Source organism: Anoplopoma fimbria, chromosome 23, assembly GCF_027596085.1.
Source record: "Anoplopoma fimbria isolate UVic2021 breed Golden Eagle Sablefish chromosome 23, Afim_UVic_2022, whole genome shotgun sequence".
In the NCBI taxonomy this organism is placed as follows: Eukaryota; Metazoa; Chordata; class Actinopteri; order Perciformes; family Anoplopomatidae; genus Anoplopoma; species Anoplopoma fimbria.
This window is the reverse complement of record NC_072471.1, coordinates 6,858,498-6,876,696: the sequence shown is the minus strand read 5'-3', so window position 1 is coordinate 6,876,696 and position 18,199 is coordinate 6,858,498. Positions and strand designations below refer to the sequence as shown.

The 18,199-nt window shown below is 40.0% G+C and overlaps 2 protein-coding genes across 2 annotated transcripts; both read right to left on the bottom strand.

Moving 5' to 3' along the window:
* Nucleotides 1-4,253: 4,253 nt before the first annotated feature.
* kera (keratocan) lies at nt 4,254-9,860 on the bottom strand. Its single transcript, XM_054625065.1, has 4 exons — nt 9,810-9,860; nt 9,051-9,124; nt 4,595-5,466; nt 4,254-4,423 (listed from the first exon to the last, which is right to left on the bottom strand). Exons 1-4 carry the CDS (start codon nt 9,858-9,860, stop codon nt 4,254-4,256), a joined length of 1,167 nt encoding a protein of 388 aa, XP_054481040.1.
* Nucleotides 9,861-14,050: 4,190 nt separating this feature from the next.
* lum (lumican) lies at nt 14,051-17,934 on the bottom strand. The gene is made up of 3 exons (XM_054624726.1): nt 17,827-17,934; nt 16,031-16,909; nt 14,051-15,599 (listed from the first exon to the last, which is right to left on the bottom strand). The coding sequence occupies exons 2-3, from the start codon at nt 16,902-16,904 to the stop codon at nt 15,445-15,447; spliced, it is 1,029 nt and encodes a 342-aa protein (XP_054480701.1). The 5' UTR covers nt 16,905-16,909; nt 17,827-17,934; the 3' UTR covers nt 14,051-15,444.
* Between the last annotated feature and the right edge of the window lie 265 nt (nt 17,935-18,199).

Below are 18,199 nucleotides of genomic sequence, written 5' to 3'. Positions count from 1 at the left end.
CGATGTGAAAAAGAAGTAGAGTTGTAAAGAGAGTCCTCCAGGCCGGGGCAGAGAAACGGAGAGCAAGGGAAGAGAAGAAGAGAGAGAGAGAGAGAGAGAGAGAGAGAGAGAGAGAGAGAGAGAGAGAGAGAGAGACGTGGACAAGATGTTGGCCCTCAGGGTAAGATGGAGAGAGTGAGGAAAAGACTGAGAGGAAGAGAGAGAGAGAGAGAGAGAGAGAGAGAGACAGACAGACAGGTTTCTAAGCTAACTCGACCCCTCGCCCTTCACAGAGGGCCTTTATGAGGCCCGGTCGCTGCCTGTCTCAGCACTCAAACTCCAAATTCCACCGAGGTTTGTGGACAGGATGGCACTGAGTTACTGCTGCAAGGAAAAGCTTCATTCAGCAAGCAGTGAGGGTGCTCAAAGACACACACAAACACAAACACACACACGCACACGCACACGCACACACATTCTAGCACACACTTGGAAAGAGACACATCCTCTCACAGATGCACAGTCTGTCTTAACACACCTATCTTTCAGAGAGAGAAAATTGAGAAACCTCTGCTGCTATTTTTGGGGATGAGGACAGATATATAAAACAGAAAAAACAACCCACCAACATCTTCACAGATTATTTAAATCCTGAATCAAATCTGTGTTGATATCAGAGGGAAAGACAGACTATGCAAATCAATCCCGTCATTATCTCTTGGAAACGTCCAACATAAACTGAGTGCACTCTATTGAGAGAAGGTGAGCAGAGTAGTGAGCATCCCCACTGAAATAACCTTCTGTCAGGAGGCTATGAAATCCAGCGTGGTTACACTGAAAGAGGGACTATACTAGAGACAGAGGTGTGCTTATACAGGCCATCACAGTGTACAGTGTGTGGGAACTGTGTATGAGGCTAGCCTCCTGACTACCTCCGTGTTATGCTTGGCTTCGCGTTGGGCATTCCTGATATCCAGTGATTCTACCTTCTTTACCTTTAAGCAAACTTGGCGGACCTCCCTATACTACAGGTTGCACAACAAATTGGTAGATTTGCATCACAAAAAAAAGGTTTAAAGGAACTTGAACATCCTCAATCAAGCAGGTAACAAAATTGTAAATAAGAAACACAAATTCTATATGACCACAATTCAGAATATAATATAAAAATGAAGTACAAATAAGATTCTGATCACACTCTTTGGAATTGGAGGGAGGTATATTAATACAAAAAATGTTTTAAAAAAGTTAAAGACTCGATAAATCTCTTGAGGCAAAATTCATGCATGCTTGCTTGATTATATATTGCATTAAAAGAAAATCTGTCAAAACTGCAAAATAAGACCGTAATGACAACGCTTTCAAAAGTATTGATAATGCAAAAAAACAAACACCTGTCAGACACTCCGCACACCCCTGAATCACATCAACTGAAGCTTAAAAAGCTACCATCCACCAAATCATAACCATTAAGATTGCCAAAGGACAACAAAGACATCCACATTACAGTCACCAAAGCAAATCCCTAAGTGGAAATAAAGCTGCTGCACCGCCAAACCAATTGGCCAAGTGACTACTGAATCACAGTGTTTTTTGGAGGGGCAAAGCAGAGCCCTCTAATCCCCTGAACTACAGAGCCATTGAGCCGGCATGAAGATTGCAACTGAGAACGCTTACCTCTGTCTCCTGCTTTCCCGAATGGTCCCTTCAGCCGTGATGGAGATGCTGAGGGCTCCGGGACTTGGCCAATGGTGAGAGGTCGCGCAGGGTGCCTTGAAGAGGGGAGGGCGCGTGTGTGAATTGTGTGAAAGGTGTGTGTGTGTGTGTGTGTAAGTGCGCGAATGTGTTTGTGTATGTGTAGGTCTGTGCGCTCTGGCAGACCTGAGTGCCCTGTCGCTTATGTGTGAAGGTAGGCACTGAGACTGATTGGACCAGAGCGCATTGCGTTTGGTCAGTGGAGGTGCACCCACCCCACACCGTACACCCACATGCACGACCATCTCAAATACCACACACACACATATATATATATATATATATATATATATATATATATATATATATATATATATATATATATATATATATATACATATACATATATACAGACACCAGACACAGAGAGAAAGAGAGAGCAAAGGACCCCCAATGGCATAATACCTTTTTATCCCCTTACAAGAGTATCCTTTATTTTTCTAAGAGTTTGGCTCAATCAGACTGAAATATTTGTCTGCGTTTTCCTGAAGTGAAACTCTGGCATGTGTTGCTTTCATGTATTGGGGGGGATCTACGGGGCCCTTGTTCACAATGGGACCTCTGTGAGAAGCCCCTGTTAGCATGGTGCTGAGAGGAAGTCCCCTCTCGGAGGAAGGCCGCTGCCCTCCCTCTTGGTTGAAGCTGCTTTCTCTTTGCACTGTCGCTCGCTTAACGTCCTGCCTTAACTACAGATTTGAGATCAGTCGTGGGATACTATAACATGACTGATGAGACCAGAGCCGAAGTGGTTTTCCTTTTCAGTTCTGTACCAGTGTGGGTGTGCGTTCAAAGAGGCTCTACATACACTCATAGGCTGTCTTTAATGTGCATTGTTTGAGTTGAATAAAATAGGACATGCATTCACAGGATGCTACTGGCTAGCTTTACTCTGTCAGCTTTATTTGGCCACAATTTTGTCTCAACCTGCCCACCCCTCTCTCTCACTCCCATGGTAACTCAAGACCTTTTGATGAGTGAGGGGAAAAGGACCTCGCTGGAATGCCAGAAATCCTTCTGCACCTGCCATACAGGCTGGGATTTATATTCAGGGCTTTTCTTCTGCTAAGCATTCTCAAAAGGCAAATGATTGAATGCCCAAAATATCTTGAGACAATGATTAGTGCACAGTGTATGACACAGTTTATTGTAAAGAGCCTCAGAAGTCCTGCAGAGTTGGTCCACTCTCTGTCAAGGAATTTATATAGTAACTGTGAGTGAGATAAAGTAAATAGAGTTATTTTTTTGTCAAAAAGTAACACAGATGAGAGCTGGGACAATTAGCTGTCTTAAATCACAAGAGTCATCCTTTCCATTTATTTCCCCAGGAAATAAATGGAAAGGATGACTCTTTACATTTTTGGACCATATTACCCAGCTCTATATTGAGCCTTCAAATGTTTGGGCAGAGGAAGAAATGATAGGGAGTAGGAAGTACTGATCCGTGCATGCAATTTCACAGTAATGGAATTTCATAACTAATGGAATTTTCCTGTTGCTTGTTAGATTCGTTTATCTGGATGTTGATCTACTGAATGTTGATTTTCTAATGACAAGATTAGTTCCCTAAAGTTATTATTCAATACATTCTGGACAACATTTGGAGGAAATTGTAGAATTATTATTTGTATACGCTCATTTACATTTAAGTTGCATTAAAATCTTAATGATGGAGTTGTAAAAAAATGACAAAATTTCACAGGAGCATATGCTCATCTTCAGATGTTTTATTTAAATTTAAGAAAATTCAAATGAAATCTCTTGGGCAGTTTAGTCAGAAAAATTGTAATAATTAAAAAGTATGTTGGCATTTAAAAAAAAGAGTCATCAAATTTATTTTGATAACAAAACATTAAGGAACATTGTCCATGGATATCCTTGATATTCTTCTTTTTCTACTATATTAAATAAAAATAAATTACCCACGGTAAATATTTTCAGAATAGAGTCATGTTCTAAAATAATAAAGACAACAAACCTAGAACACAGAACTATTGTTGCTTTCACCCTACAAGTATAAAACAAAGATTTTCATGAAAGAAAAGAAAAAAATGAAAAGGAATATTTTTGCCTTCACATTCATAAGCTTTGCCTCCTGCTCAAAGACGCATTATGACAATAAGTCCTCATCATGTCATTAACCCATTTTTATCTTCTGTCAAAATCACTGTCATGCTAAATTCTAATCCAATTTTTATTCTGAATGCAAATGTTTACACCAACATAAGGCACTACTAGTGGTCAACAGATTGCAGCATCAATACATCTTCCGACCTGCCAGTCAAGTTTTTACTTTCTTTTAGATGTTATTCAAACTTTACTGAAACAAAATCAATGTTTTCTGGAATTGAAAGGAACTTTTCCCGAAGTCACAGCAATGAAACAAGTTGATTCCAACTAGTGTCAAATATTTAAACTTCACAAATATGCAAATTTACTCATGTCAACAGTTCAGATCCACAGATAATCATCAGTTGAGGGAAATTAGCAATCGCCCACAATAAGCCAATGATTTCTTTTCTTTAGATGACAATGGACGTCAGGAGACGAAAGCACAGAATGACATCTCTGGGAATTGGTGGCTTAATCGTATTGCCATCCAGTCTGAGATAGCGCAGGCGAGGAACACTTTCGTTGACGGAGTCATCCACAGCGTCGACGGCAACAGGACAGACGTTGGCGCCACTTACACCTGTGAATACACAAAGGCAATACATTAGTTACTAAAGCATTATTGGATACCTCTCTGATAAATAATCCTAGTCAATAGATACATAAAAGAAACACTATGAATCTACAGCACAAATAAATCACTACAACTAGAAGGAAGCAGTAGGGGCTTTGGGGAAAAGGTCAAACTTACTTTTGATATTGTTGTGGTCAAGGTGAAGTTGTTCAAGGCCTGAGGAAATGAGGGGAACCTCGGTCAGCTGGTTGTGGGACAGCTGCAAGTCCAAAATGCTGGAGACATTGAACACATTTCTGGGAACTCCACTGCTCCCAAGCTTGTTGTGGTTGAGCCTCAGAAATGCCACTTTTGGCAAATCTTTGAAGTAGCCGGCTGGGATCTTCTCAATGTTGTTGCCGTCAAGGAAAAGCTGGGTAGTGGTGGGTGGTAAGCCAAGAGGCATGCTGCTCAGCTGGTTCTTGGCTAGATTGATCTGTACCAGGTTTTTTAGACCCTTCAGGCTCACCTCAGTCACATCATCATCCATCAGCTTGTTTCCTTGGAGGTCCAAGAGGTTAAGCTTGTCCAGACCAAGGAAGACACGAGAAGGGATGTTGGAGATGCGATTGCGAGAGAGACGTAGATGCTCGAGGCTGACTGGCAGGGGAGATGGCACAGCGGACAAGAGATTCTCATCCATGTAAAGGTGTGCCAGGTGGGACATTGAACGTAGGACACCTTCTTCTACTCCCTTACTATCGATTCTGTTGCGGTTTAGGTTCAACCAGCGCAGCTGCGTAGCGTTACGCAGGGCATTTGCGGACAGGACTTCGATTAGATTGTTCTGTAGGTAGAGATACCATGTGTGTGGAGGGATGTTGGGGATGCTCTTCAGGCCTTTATTGTCACAGTAGACAGCACGAGGGAAGTTAGCGGGGCAACGACACTCTTTAGGGCAGGCTTGGATCTGGGCCATATATTCCTCATAGGGCATATCCTGGCCGAGAACTTGCCCAACCAGGCACAAGCAGAGAAAGCTCAGGAGAAGTGCCATTTCGATGCCCAACCTATGATGGAAATGGAGACAAAACAATATTATAGTAGCCAGTGTTATCTGCCACAGTGTTACACAAAAGAGGATCGATAATTTGCGGAGGATTGGGGACTTTAAAGAATTGAGATCATACTGTCTCCAATGACCGATACAATTGTTTGCTTAAGATCCTGTGTCTGTTTCATGATCTAGATTAATAATAGTCTTGGTTAGGCCTTTGATACTAACCAATAAATCTAAAATACACACGCTTTAAATCCTGCAAATCATGTAGCTAGCATCAAATACGAAGGCATCAGCTGACTAAGCGTTCACAAAATGCACACTCGTTAAAACCCTGGCCCACATTAGCCACCAGCGTATGTTGCCTACTCTACCAATGAGGTCATTTACATTAAATCTCAATGGCAGCTGAGGGTAACCTGCTCTTTCTGGGTCAATTATTTTTTCCTTTGCCTGCCTATGACACGTAAAGCTCCAAAGACAGGATGCAGGTCAACTTTAATTGTATTAGGACAATCTTGAAGCTCAAACTTGAAGACTTTGCAGGTCAATTGCAAGATGCACTCTGTTTAAAAGGCTTTTTGATTGCAACACATATGGCCACGCATTTCTAAGTCCACTTGCTTTGGTTTGTACAGCTGATACAATGACCCATGCAAATGAACACACATGCAAACATTCACTTCACAAGAACCGAATTCCTCCCCATGATAGCGATGGCAGCTGAGGTAAACGGCAGATGGCCTGGTACTAGGCACTCACAGGGGTAAAGTCAGATCCAAAAGGTAGGATACGCTACATACTATGTAACATACCATTGCAAAAGCAAAAATGAGAGGTGAAATGAACAAAATATGAAGTCAGCTATATCGTCTTTCATCCACCCATCTCCTCAGCTTCTACTTGATTCTCCTCAGCTTCCATCTGGTGCTCGTTTAAATTCTTGATGTGCTCCATTTTTGCCTGGAACTCATTTTGGGTAGGCTTTTCCATCGATGAGCATGAGCATCAAAGACAAAGCCGCCACACCTGTTTTGAGAGATGTGCTCTTTCTTTCTGTACAGCGGTCAAAGCTTCTTAACCCAGCTTTGGGATACCAGATGTAGCGCAAATGCAAAAAGCGTGATCCATGCTTTTTCGTAAAGGTAAAACCCAATCACTTGTTGCAGGACAAACATCTACGAACCACCAACCCTGTCATCAAGCCGTATCAATGTCTCTGCCTTCCAGAAACCCAGTTTACCTTGAAGCTCCTTCTCGCCTTTGTCCTTCCTCCGCAAGTTATCAAGCGTAGTCCCAAATGATGGCTATACCTCTCTCTTCCCTGTATTTGTACTGCTAGTTTTTTCATTCAACCTGGGCCAACCTGTCACTCATGATGACGCCAAAGCTTCTCTTGGCCAATGAAATTCTCTCAGGATCAAAGGTCATAATCACATGTTGGTGTATATTGTGCTAAGCCTTTTTAGTACTTGAGACATGACCCACTTACAAACAGGCTAATACAAGCCTACCTGTTTTGTCCACATGTACAACCTGTCCTCCTTTCGTTGGCATGATTTTTTTTAACTCAATTCACAAATCCCTTAGTATCCTTTGGCGACCTTTGCGCTAATTTGATGCTCCTGCTGTCCATGGCGTGCAAGAGCCCATCAGGCCTGTTTACCAGGAATGTGAACACATGATCACCAAAATTAACCTATTTTTACTTTGGAAGATGTGACCTTGGTCCGATAGATATTGGGTCAAATTCATACATTGACCATCCTGCCTTATGTCAAACAGATAGACTATTTGATGTGGACATTACATCTCATTAGATACTGAATGTATTTCTTTTAAATGTTAAATTATTAGTATTTTGGTAAATATCTCAGTTAGAATGCTAGTAGGGAAGGCACGTTGCTCAGGCCTTACTGCTAAATCATCCAGCACAGTACTTAAGAGCAAAACGTGTGCACACATGAGAGGTGAGGGTGTTCAGGGAGGGAGGTCAGGCTTAACCTTGGCGGATTTGACTGCACGCTGGCCAGGCAAATTGTTATTTGTACAAGCTAGCCAGCATCAGGATTGGTGACCTTTCAACATGCCAGCGTGAGGTTGCGCTAATTTCCAATGATGACGGCAAAGGCTTGAATGCAGCAGGATTATCCCAGCTGAGTTGTGTGAGGATAGGGGCAACACTTATCCATGATCAGCCATGCAATCCCATCAGAGCTCCTCCTCTGTTTGCCAAGGTGCGTTTGTTAACGGTGATGTAATCTTGTATGATCAGTTACACATCCAGACGTTAGCCCTGAGCAGATTTAAAGGAATTGTACTTCAAAGACGAATTGCCTTCTAGATGGATGGACATGTGTTTGCACACAAATTTGCGTACTATATAAACAAGCCTTGGGACTTCACGTCTTTGCATGCCATAATCCAATATGTTCTTTGAGCTCATTGTAAATTAAAGAAGACAATTGACTTTGCATGTCTCTCTGCATGATGCAGTTTGCTGTTAGGCTGCAGAGGCTACTGACAAATACAGTAACTTGGCGTGAAGTCTGTTATAAAGCAACCTATTTAAGGTAACAGAAATGTCAACATTTCAAAATACATTTAACGAGGTGTCAATGACTCTTTGTTTTTATTTGATTTAAATTAAACTGAGTGTGATTTGAACGGAACTATTACTGACTTGCACACACAGTAGATGGTTTACCCTTTCAGTCTCATTAATAGTCATTAATTATGTGTGTTGAATGGTCCAACTGTTGAAAATGATGATTCAGGGCTTCACATATCTCTGCAAAAAGGAACATATATTACTGAAAACAAATGTTGGCTTCAATCTCGCTGACAGACTAAGGAGAAACACATGCAGAGGAATATGATAATGCTCATTTCCTGCCAGGGGCTTTGTGTCAGAGCCAGCTATGTTAATTATACAACGGATTGTATTTTGCACAGCATGGGTTTTGTGGGATCTGCTCCAGTTGATGGCTTTGTTGAAATCCACTTCATGACTTCGAAGCATTTGGAAGAGTTTGCATGGCTTACTGCATCCAGAGCTGAAAAAATAACTATGTTTATGGATGATCATTATGTTGAAAAAAACAGGTTTTGAAGTATATGTAACTTTCCAAGATGTGTGTCATTTGCAAACTTTGAACAGCCACGATTGATTTTTCTTAGTTCCTTCATTTCCATGATTGTAAATCAATCAATCAATCAATCAATCAATCAATCAATCAATCAATCAATCAATCAATCAATCAATCAATCAATCAATCAATCAATAAACCAATCAACCAATCTTGATCCTGACTGAAGCGTCTTAATTCATAAAATAAAGTGAGACTGAAAGAAAACTGCATGTATTAACTAAGACATTTACATAAAAACACTTTCAAAGCCTAGCGTAATTTACTTCACCTCTTTTGCTTAATACCTTCAAGTTCAGAAACATAGGCTTGCAAGGTGCACCACATCAAAGGTAAAGATCAATCCAATCTAATGTAAACCATCTGAAAAATGCACTGTCCAAGCCTTTCACTCCTCCTCTCTCAAAACAGATGTATTACTAAAGGAAGATAAGATCATCTTTACCTGGTCCTGCGACTGGTGTGAGTGGTCTGCGTGCAGCCAGGTGTGGTTTGGTTCTGCTTCTCCAATGAATTGCTCTAATGATTTTCCACAGTGTCACTGTTGTAATGTTGTTGGTTCTGATTCCCCAAAGGCTGCACCTTGAACACTGAGAGGATGGAGCATGTGTTGTTGGTTGGAGGACGATTGTGCGTGAGTTGGGAAGTCCTTTCAGAGTTCGTGTTGCCTACTTTTGTGCCAGCCCAGCAGTTCTTTCCGCCTCTTTTTGTTTTGTCATTTTTTTGGGGGGGTAGAAATTGAAGTCATCAGTGTGATACTGCTGTCACGCCACCCAACTTAACCATTTGATCTACAAAGGGGGATACGCTCTTTACCCATTACTATGGGGGATGGGTGCAAAGCCATTTTATGGCTCTTTTCATCTCACAGGCCTTTGGGTGTATACTAGGCTGTCATGTGATGTCACAGAGTAGTTTAGAGGAGTTTGCTTTCAGACATTCACACCCAACTTTTTCGAGGAAAATGTCCCTTTTTTTTGTTTACAACTCAAGTATTCTTTTTGTATTCGTACCCATTTAGTCCGTCATGGATAATTACTCACTTACGTCACTGTAGAGAATTTTTTATAACTCGTCATTGCCAGAAACAGCTTCACAATACAAAACCTTCTACTGTGGTGTAACAAGAGCCCCAGACGACTATTAAAGATTACTACTAATTTGGAAGTAAAAGTTCAACTTTATTAGTTTCAGAGTGTCTCACCCGTAAGATATCATGGGAAATGGTAATTCCAGGAAATTTGGCGCTGTGCATTTATTAGTGTGCATTTTTAGTTTAATGCTTACTGATATGTATCCAAAGATCTAAAGCAAAGAGCTATAAATCAAACTGCATGTGTGCACATCAATATATCAATTAAGAATACCTGCTTACTCTGCTGTTTTTCTAGAGTTTCCTTTGTATTTGATATGCAAATGTACTGCTGTTTTTCTGTGTTGCTCTAGGGTCTGTCAGTAGCAGGCTAGCCTTATCTATAGACTCATATTCTTGTTGTCATATATATATGGGTGGGTAAGAAGTATCCAATCTATTGACTAATACTAAAAACTTCAGGTAGTTTCTCTTTTTTCTTCTGCAAATGTTTTATGTTGGATCCTTATGCATGTGCGCTTGTTACTGTTAACGGCACAAATTAGTAATTGTGGGTGTTTGTGACGCTCCAAAAAACAATTATACACTTTTTTAAAGCAGGTCCTTTTACAGTGATGTTATATGCAAACAATCCTCTTTGGGCTGGTGGCGTCAAAGTTTCCACTACGTCATCTCAACACCATCTCTCCAGCTGTAGGTGAGAAACTCTTAAGCTGTTGTTTCTGCTCCACAAATGTTTGAATTTATTCATGTTGAAAAAAATTTATCTTATTTGTCAAGAGCAGGACACAAGGTTACTTTCACTACACCCAAAGAACAGCCTTGGAAGATGGATTATGTTAATGCCTTCTGTCACCCCACCCAATATTCCCACCTTCTTTCTATGCCGAGCCGTGTGCATGTATAGTTAATGCCACAGATGGGACATCTGGATCTCATGTCAACACTTTTGGGGAGAATTGTGAGAAAACAGGAAATGTACAAGAGATGGATAGAGAGCTTGCAATAAAAGAGGGAAGGGAAATATCAAACAAGTAGGAGAGAACTGCAAAGTGTCGGTTGAGCAAAATCTGTAGAGAAAAGTTAGACGCTAGAGATTAGGGTGACGATGGATGGACACAGAATATGAATAACAACAGACATAAAGAGATGAGAGCTTGGGATGGTCTAGACTGAAGAACGATCTTTGGAGTTGGGATGCCAGGCTGCAACAGCTGATTATACTTCTACTCACCATCTCAAGCAGCAGGATGTGAAGCTTACAGCTTTATAAAAGGACTTTATTGTCTAGACATGGGCAGCAGGAGCTCCGCGCAGGATTTAAATAAGGGCGACTCAGGAGGAAGAGGAGGAAATTGTCCTAGATTGGGAATCGGTACAAATGACCGTATAAAAACATGTGAAATGTGCTAACAGCTGTTAAAGCAAACATCCAGCATGTTATAATGGTCCTGGCAGCGAGCAGACGGCTAATATTTTTACCCGCTGACTTATATTAGATGATAGATGATGACATTGATACCTCCCAGCAACTCCAAGACAGATGACTACTGACTTTCATTCACAAGAGTGGGTCAAATTTGAAGTAAACCTCAACTTTACAGCTGTTTGTACTTACAAACACCTATCAGGAATCAAATGGGACATCTGGAAGTCATTTATATAAAAACTACAAATCCCACAAACCTAGTCAACTGACCTACCATCTTTAAATAGTGTCTGCTTTAACAAGGAACTCTGGTCTAATACTCAAACAAGTGGTTCCAGCACATATGGTGAACATCAGCCAGGATTAGTGGTGTTCTTACAGTTAGTGCAGAGCTTTGCAAAGGCGCTATTGATACTTTAAAAAGAAGTGACAAGTTAATGTCAAGTAATACACCCAAAGAGAGGGATTATGAATCATTGCTCCTGCTTTATTATCCACAGTGTCAGTGCATTAATATCTCACAAGGAACACTTTAGAAGATTTAACAGGGTTTCTCTGTCAGTTCAGTAAGGACAGTTGTCTGTCTTGTCTTTTACTACATAAAGTGGAAGAAAGACCAGAACTTTTTTCAAATCTAAAATCGAGAATAGTCTGCTGTGGCCTCCAGATGTTACAGACACTGATACTCTTTGAAACACTTGCACTGATGATGAAAAGCAGACTTTTATAGCTTTGTGCATACATCAACAAAAAAAGACTCAATTAGGTTAATTTCAATGTGTTCCAGCAGTGGCTATTTATACTATACCAATATATACTATACTGTTGTACTATACTAATAGTACAACACACAATAGCGTGTTTGAACTGCAGTTAAACACACTCAATCTGTAATTCACCATATATGACTGAATTGTAGATTTGTTTCAACTGTTACATCTGTTAATGTGCTCTTGCAAATAAAAAAAAAGACTTGCACCAAAAATATTCAACACCAACATCATATAATTCCTTATATATTAAAAAAAGAAAAAATGACTGGGAAATTGGATGGTACCCTTTTAAAAGATGGTGCAGAAACTAAAAGTGTGCTGTTTTTTGAAGTTTTATTTCCCTCTGGCACACAATGAAACACATTTCTCAGACTCATATAGAACTCATAAGAAAAGCACTTCACAACCACGAAAGGGCCAAAAACCTGAGTTGAAATCTCTAGAGTTCGTATTCCTCCGTATTTAGTTTTTGAGATGCAAAACTGTAGAAAAATGTTAAGCTATGGTTTCCTCTGCAGGAAAATAGCCTAAACAAGCTTTTTTTTTTTAACCTGCATGAATCGTTTTCCTAAATATAGTTCAGTAAAGAGATCTTTAGACATATGGTTTTAGAGGAATGATAACATTTATCACAAGAGAGCCTGTATCTAATTGAAAACAGTATGCTAGGACACCCTCTCTTAAGGCAATGTTCACTGTTTGTTTTGAAGCTCCACAGGGAAGCTTAACTGAAAAATACAAAGTACTTTGAAATCACCATGGGGTGTTTGTGGTTTCTGTCTGAGACAGTTGGAAGGGTAGATTTACAGAGAAAATATCTTAAATCTGCAGAATTGTTCATAACCCTGCAACCCCTGCATCCCTCCAGGACCATCAGTTTTTTTTTGTTTCACTCTGGAGCTACATTGCAACGTAGGATAGAACATAGATTGTAGGTACTCTATGTAGAGTTAATACTGTAAACTAATGACTTGAGAAACACAAAGTGAAATCTGGAGAAAAAAAAAAAGATTAAGTCCACAAGGTTCGGCTCTTTGAAAACAGTTGGGCCATGAGTGTAAACAGTTTAGCTGAAACACACCAACAGGCCTTGGAAAACTAAAAAAATATTTTCCCTTTTGTAAATCATAGCAAATGTTATAACCTCATCCCAAAGATTTAGGCCTGAAAGACAGAAACTAGCTGCAAAAAAAATTACAGCACACTCCCACTCTCACCAAGTGGCGTATGAATGACAAGACAATTTGTAAGAAATTCTGTGTGCAATAGGAACGCCTTTTCTTGATTTTTGCGTGTCATTTGTACAGCTTGTAGTTTGTAATGACTGCAATGCAAACACAACTGCGTGAATATACTACGTTTTGACTAAGTAGCAGGACGTCAGGCAGGACGGCCAGGAGACCTGTGTTAAAGACCGATGTCATTATCTATTGTTGATGTGTTGTCTAATTACATCATTGTCATTTGTGAACTTTTTTCTTTCACGTTGTTTCTGAATGTATTTTTTACGTACTCATTTTTAGCCCAACAATGATGTTTTTCTTCATCCTAAATAAGGTTTTTTTTATTACCTAAACTTAACTGCTGATGTTTTTGCATCCATTTTGTGGTATCGACATGCAGTGAAGTGACATGTAAAATGCCTAAAAATGCATTATAATGACCCGCGTAAATGTCAGAAATATCATGCTATTCATAAACCTTTTCATGAGATCGCCTGTATTATTTCTGTAGCCAAGACTGACTCTAGATTGTAACTCTGTTTACTTGGCTCCATCTTATTCCTTAAAGCATATAATTTAGGCACAGATTATAAACACTTCATACTTTGTAACTAATGGATTTATTACACCAGCCAAATAGATTTTTTTGTCTAACCTCTAAGTTGCCTATATTACTTATCTATAAATAATTATTATAGAATTTACCAACAGCTAATAAACCATTATCTATAAAAACCTTTATAAAGCATGCCTTGTTGAAAGTGGTACACAAATTAAATTTTCTGCAAAAAAGATATAAATACCATAAAGGCCGTCATTAAAGCTAATTACACTGCCACTGAATCAAATAAGATGGTTTCATCAATTTGTTTCCATACATGCTCGAAATTAATTACAGCAGGCTTAAAAAGCAATATCATACAAATATGTTGGAAACATAGTTTATTCAACTGTTTTTGGTTTCCTCACAGCAAATCCAAGAGCAGTTACTGAGTCAAAGGCCACAAAAAGAAATCACGATAAAATGAAAATTGACCTAAACAAAATGTGATATTCTAGTAACATTACTTAAATCAACATGACACTGATGCCAAGTTGACTTTGTACTGGCAAGAAGCATATATCAAACATAGTGAACAACAACGTAACAATGACAGCACCTCAACTGCAAAAGCTGTAGTTTATTATGAAAGAATGGTACCATTGCTTGCATGCAAATAATGCAAATGAATACAAATCAGTGATGCACATTTATGTTGATAGCTAGGATTTAGGTAAGGTAAACAATCCATTTCACGTGATTTCTTGGAAAGAATATCCATCATCTCAAGGTCTAGCTGAGCAGAAAAAAAGTTGTTTCAAGGTCACTACCAATGTCTTTTAATCAGTGCCATTTATTCAACTCTTTAACACCAAGTACATCAGAAACAGTTTAGATTGATGTAAAATTATAATTAAAGGAGTTATTTCCAGTTAAAAAGGACATTTCTCAGTTGGGTTTATGTTTAGAAGGCATAATACAAGTAAATAACATTGGTATTTTTCTTAAAACCACTTTGATTCATTCAGGATGTTGAAGAATGTGACTTCTATGTAACTGCTATTTTACATTTGTTCATAATTTCTTACATTAGACATTATAAACTGAAATCTGAGTATGCAGTCCTTATTTGCTGGTCCTTTGCACAGCAATGGATTAGCTATTGAACCCACCTTTTATTATACATGCAAAACATTGGAACATACAAGACAGACAACAAAATGACGCTTGACAGCTGAATTGAGACACTGGAGGCTTTGTTTACTCCATTGTCTTTCTTCAGTATCATCAAATACAAGTTTGGAATGTTTAAAGTGTGTGTTTTCTATCAAATCATGTGAATACGTTTTTATTCACAGATATTTTGGTCTTCATATTTTATACATTTCTTCCCTCTCTTTTTTCGCCTTCATGTTTATTTGAACAATGAGAATATTCATTCGTATTTAGAGCCAAATATTTAAAAACACTTGTTTGACGCCTGATTCATTTAACATCTGATTGCATGTTGGGCAAGATAAGTTGTAGCTTGTCTTTTCATCTAATGTATATCAAATTTGCCCAGCTCCTGATTCATTCAAGATCTATATTTAATTGATGAAGATGTCATAACAGTAACTCAGATTTGCACAATACTTATATGCAAGGACATATAAGTACATAGTGAGTACCCATGACAGGAGGGATATTACACCATTCAAACCCAGAAGGCATTGGGTTGAGCTTTTTCGTGGTAGTGGAGAAGGGGGTCATGGCAAGGTTTTTGATTTGAGGGAGGTCCTTACTCAAACATGATATCTGAAGCTTGGCGCAGGCAGGTGGAGTAGTCAGGGGGCATGTTGCTGTGTGCGATTTGGTTGGCGTCCAGACGCAGATGCTTCAGGTGAGAAAAGTTGGTGGGTGTGACGAGCTTGCAGAAACTGGCCAGGTCAAACTCTACAGAGAATCAAAAGGGGAGAGAACGTTATGGAAGTTGGCAGAATAAAAAATACAAAAAAGTTATTATGTACCCTTCAACCCCTTTATACTGGGGGTTAAAGGTACCCTGTGGAGTTTTTGACCAATAGTACGAGGACACATGCAAAACACATTCCTTTGGTTTCATATTATTCTGCTAGAATAATATGAAAGCATTGTTTACATCCATGGTTGCTAGCCAGTCTTCTTGACTATCTTATGCAGGTGCATCGCTATGTTTCTTTGTGCGGTATTGGCAAAGAACCATGGATGTAAACAATGCAGAATTCAAATTATTCAAAAAAAGTAAGCACTTTTGTCATTTGTGTGGGTTGGTAAGGCAAATTAATTGTGGACATAACATTAACAAAAAGACATCAAGAGAAAAAGATTGGCCAATTGACACTCACTGTTGATCTCGTTGGCCTGGAGATAGAGTTGCTCCAGCTGCTCGTTGATCTCGGGGATGGACTGCAGTCTGTTGAAGGACAGGTCCAGCTCCAGCAATGATGTCACATTAAACACTCCAGCAGGGATCCCCGAGTCCACCAGCTTGTTGTGGGAGATCCTCAGGTACCGCAGCGAGGGCAGCTTGCTCAGGTATCCTGCACCGACACTGTCAATGTCGTTGTTGTCAGCATAGAGGATTTCCAGTGAACCAGGGACTCCAGCTGGCAGCTTCTTCAGCTTGTTGTGGCTCACATCCAGGGACAGCAGCTTCTTCGACCCTTTGAATGCCCCCCCGATGGCATCGGAAGTTAGCTTATTGTGTTGAAGGTCAATGGAAGTCAGGTTCTCCTTGTCACTCAAGAGTCCAGAGGGGAACTTGGATAGCTTGTTGTGCATCATCTTCAGCTCATCGAGGGACTTTGAGGGGGGGATGACTGGCTCTGTCAGTTCATTGTTGCTGAAGAAGAGCTTCTCCAGGGCTGTGAGCTTGTCGATTGTGCCCTTTGCTATCCTAGCATTGGCAATCAGGTTGTTGTCAAGTACCAGCCAGCGAAGTCCATCAGTAACATTATCAAACACCCCTGCCTTGATTTCTTCTATCTCGTTGTTCTGGAGGTACAGGTACTTGATCCCTGTTGGGACTATGGGAACAAACTTGAGCTTGCGGTTGTCACAATACATGGCGCTGGGGAAGTTGATTGGGCATTCGCATTCTCGATCACAGTTGGGCCCTGAGGGTCCTAGCATGGACTGAGGCTGGTAGTCGTAGTCATCATACTGGCACAGGGCCATGCTGACCAATACGGCCATGAGGGATGCTCGGAGAGGAAACATAACTTCTGGGGAGCCAAAAGAAAGAAGGGAGGGGGAAGCAGGGAATACGATGCAAAGGTTATAGGGGTCAAGACCAACCCAATGTTAGCAAGAGAAATAAGACATAAATGGATTTGTTTGTTGGAGCCCCATTGTAAGATTTCAGGGGGCATAATGGGTTGAAGGATGAAAGAACTATGAAGCATATTATCCCCCCTAAAAAAGAGTTCAAGTCAACCCATGTTGACCAATGGGTCCTAAATTCCTTAAATCAATATTCTGTGTCGAGCCAAATCATTACAGCTGCAGCTTGAACCAAACTGAATTGCTCCCAGCACCACTTCATCTTTCGACTTGATACATTTCAACATAAACTGGCAATTGGAGCAATGATGCAACACAGATGTTCCTGGAGTGCACAACATTTATATAAATGCAAAATGTTACACCGGTTTTCTACATGTGTTTTCTGTATGAAATACTAAATAAAGTGGTTTTCATCCAATGAAGCAAACCCACAGGACAATGAACTAAAACCAGACATATAACTAGTTCAGTATTATGTTTGTACAACATCAGCCCTGCAGACATTGCTGAACTAGAATAATTAAATCCAGACACATAAAAAATGCAGATAGAAATGGATCCAAGTGCAACAGATTGTTTTCCAACGTCTAAAGACACCGAAACAGTCCTAAAAATGTACTGCAGATCTGTATAAACATTTAGGATCTAGGCAAATACACTGTTTCCCTGAAACAATATGCAAATCGACTTCAACCACTTAATTTTTGTTCCATGCATTGGTTATTTTTGCCTTCTCCGTACCAGCACTAGCCACTGCCCATAGCTGTGAAATCTGACAATCCCATCCGGAAAGCAAAAATAAAGAGTAATAATCAAACAGTAAATAACAAATTCATGCCTCCACAAGCATGCTTACCTGTGGTTCTCTCTCTTTGTGTGCGTTGGGTTGAGGGCCAGAAGGTAAGAACAGTGTGGTGTTCAAAAACTGGAGGTCTCTGGAGAAAAACACAGAGGGAAAGAAGGAGAGAGGGGGTGGAGAGAGAGAGAGAGAGAGGGGTAGATGGAGAGACAGAGAGGGAGGAGGGGAGGCTTCTTCAGCAAACAGCGGTCAGGTCGTCATATAAATTAAAGGTGTCATCATTATGAATGTCTGGGGTAGTGTCATCCAAAAACTGCTGTTTACTAACCGAGAAGGTGCAACAAAGAACGTGAATATTACATCACAAAAAAGCAAAAATAAAGTATGAAACTCTTTATATTACGTCCAGCTTTTCTAATATGTATCGCCT

Excerpts from the sequence above, each read along its gene's own strand:
- kera (XM_054625065.1), bottom strand. The coding sequence starts at position 9,860 with ATGCACAGCGCCAAATTTCCTGGAATTACCATTTCCCATGATATCTTA. Across the intron at positions 9,125-9,809 it reads TTTCCCATGATATCTTACGG|AGCAATTCATTGGAGAAGCA; the intron begins GTGAGACACTCT and ends GAAAATCATTAG. Across the intron at positions 5,467-9,050 it reads CACACCAGTCGCAGGACCAG|GTTGGGCATCGAAATGGCAC; the intron begins GTAAAGATGATC and ends TTTCCATCATAG.
- lum (XM_054624726.1), bottom strand. The coding sequence starts at position 16,904 with ATGTTTCCTCTCCGAGCATCCCTCATGGCCGTATTGGTCAGCATGGCC. Across the intron at positions 15,600-16,030 it reads CCAGGCCAACGAGATCAACA|AGTTTGACCTGGCCAGTTTC; the intron begins GTGAGTGTCAAT and ends GATTCTCTGTAG.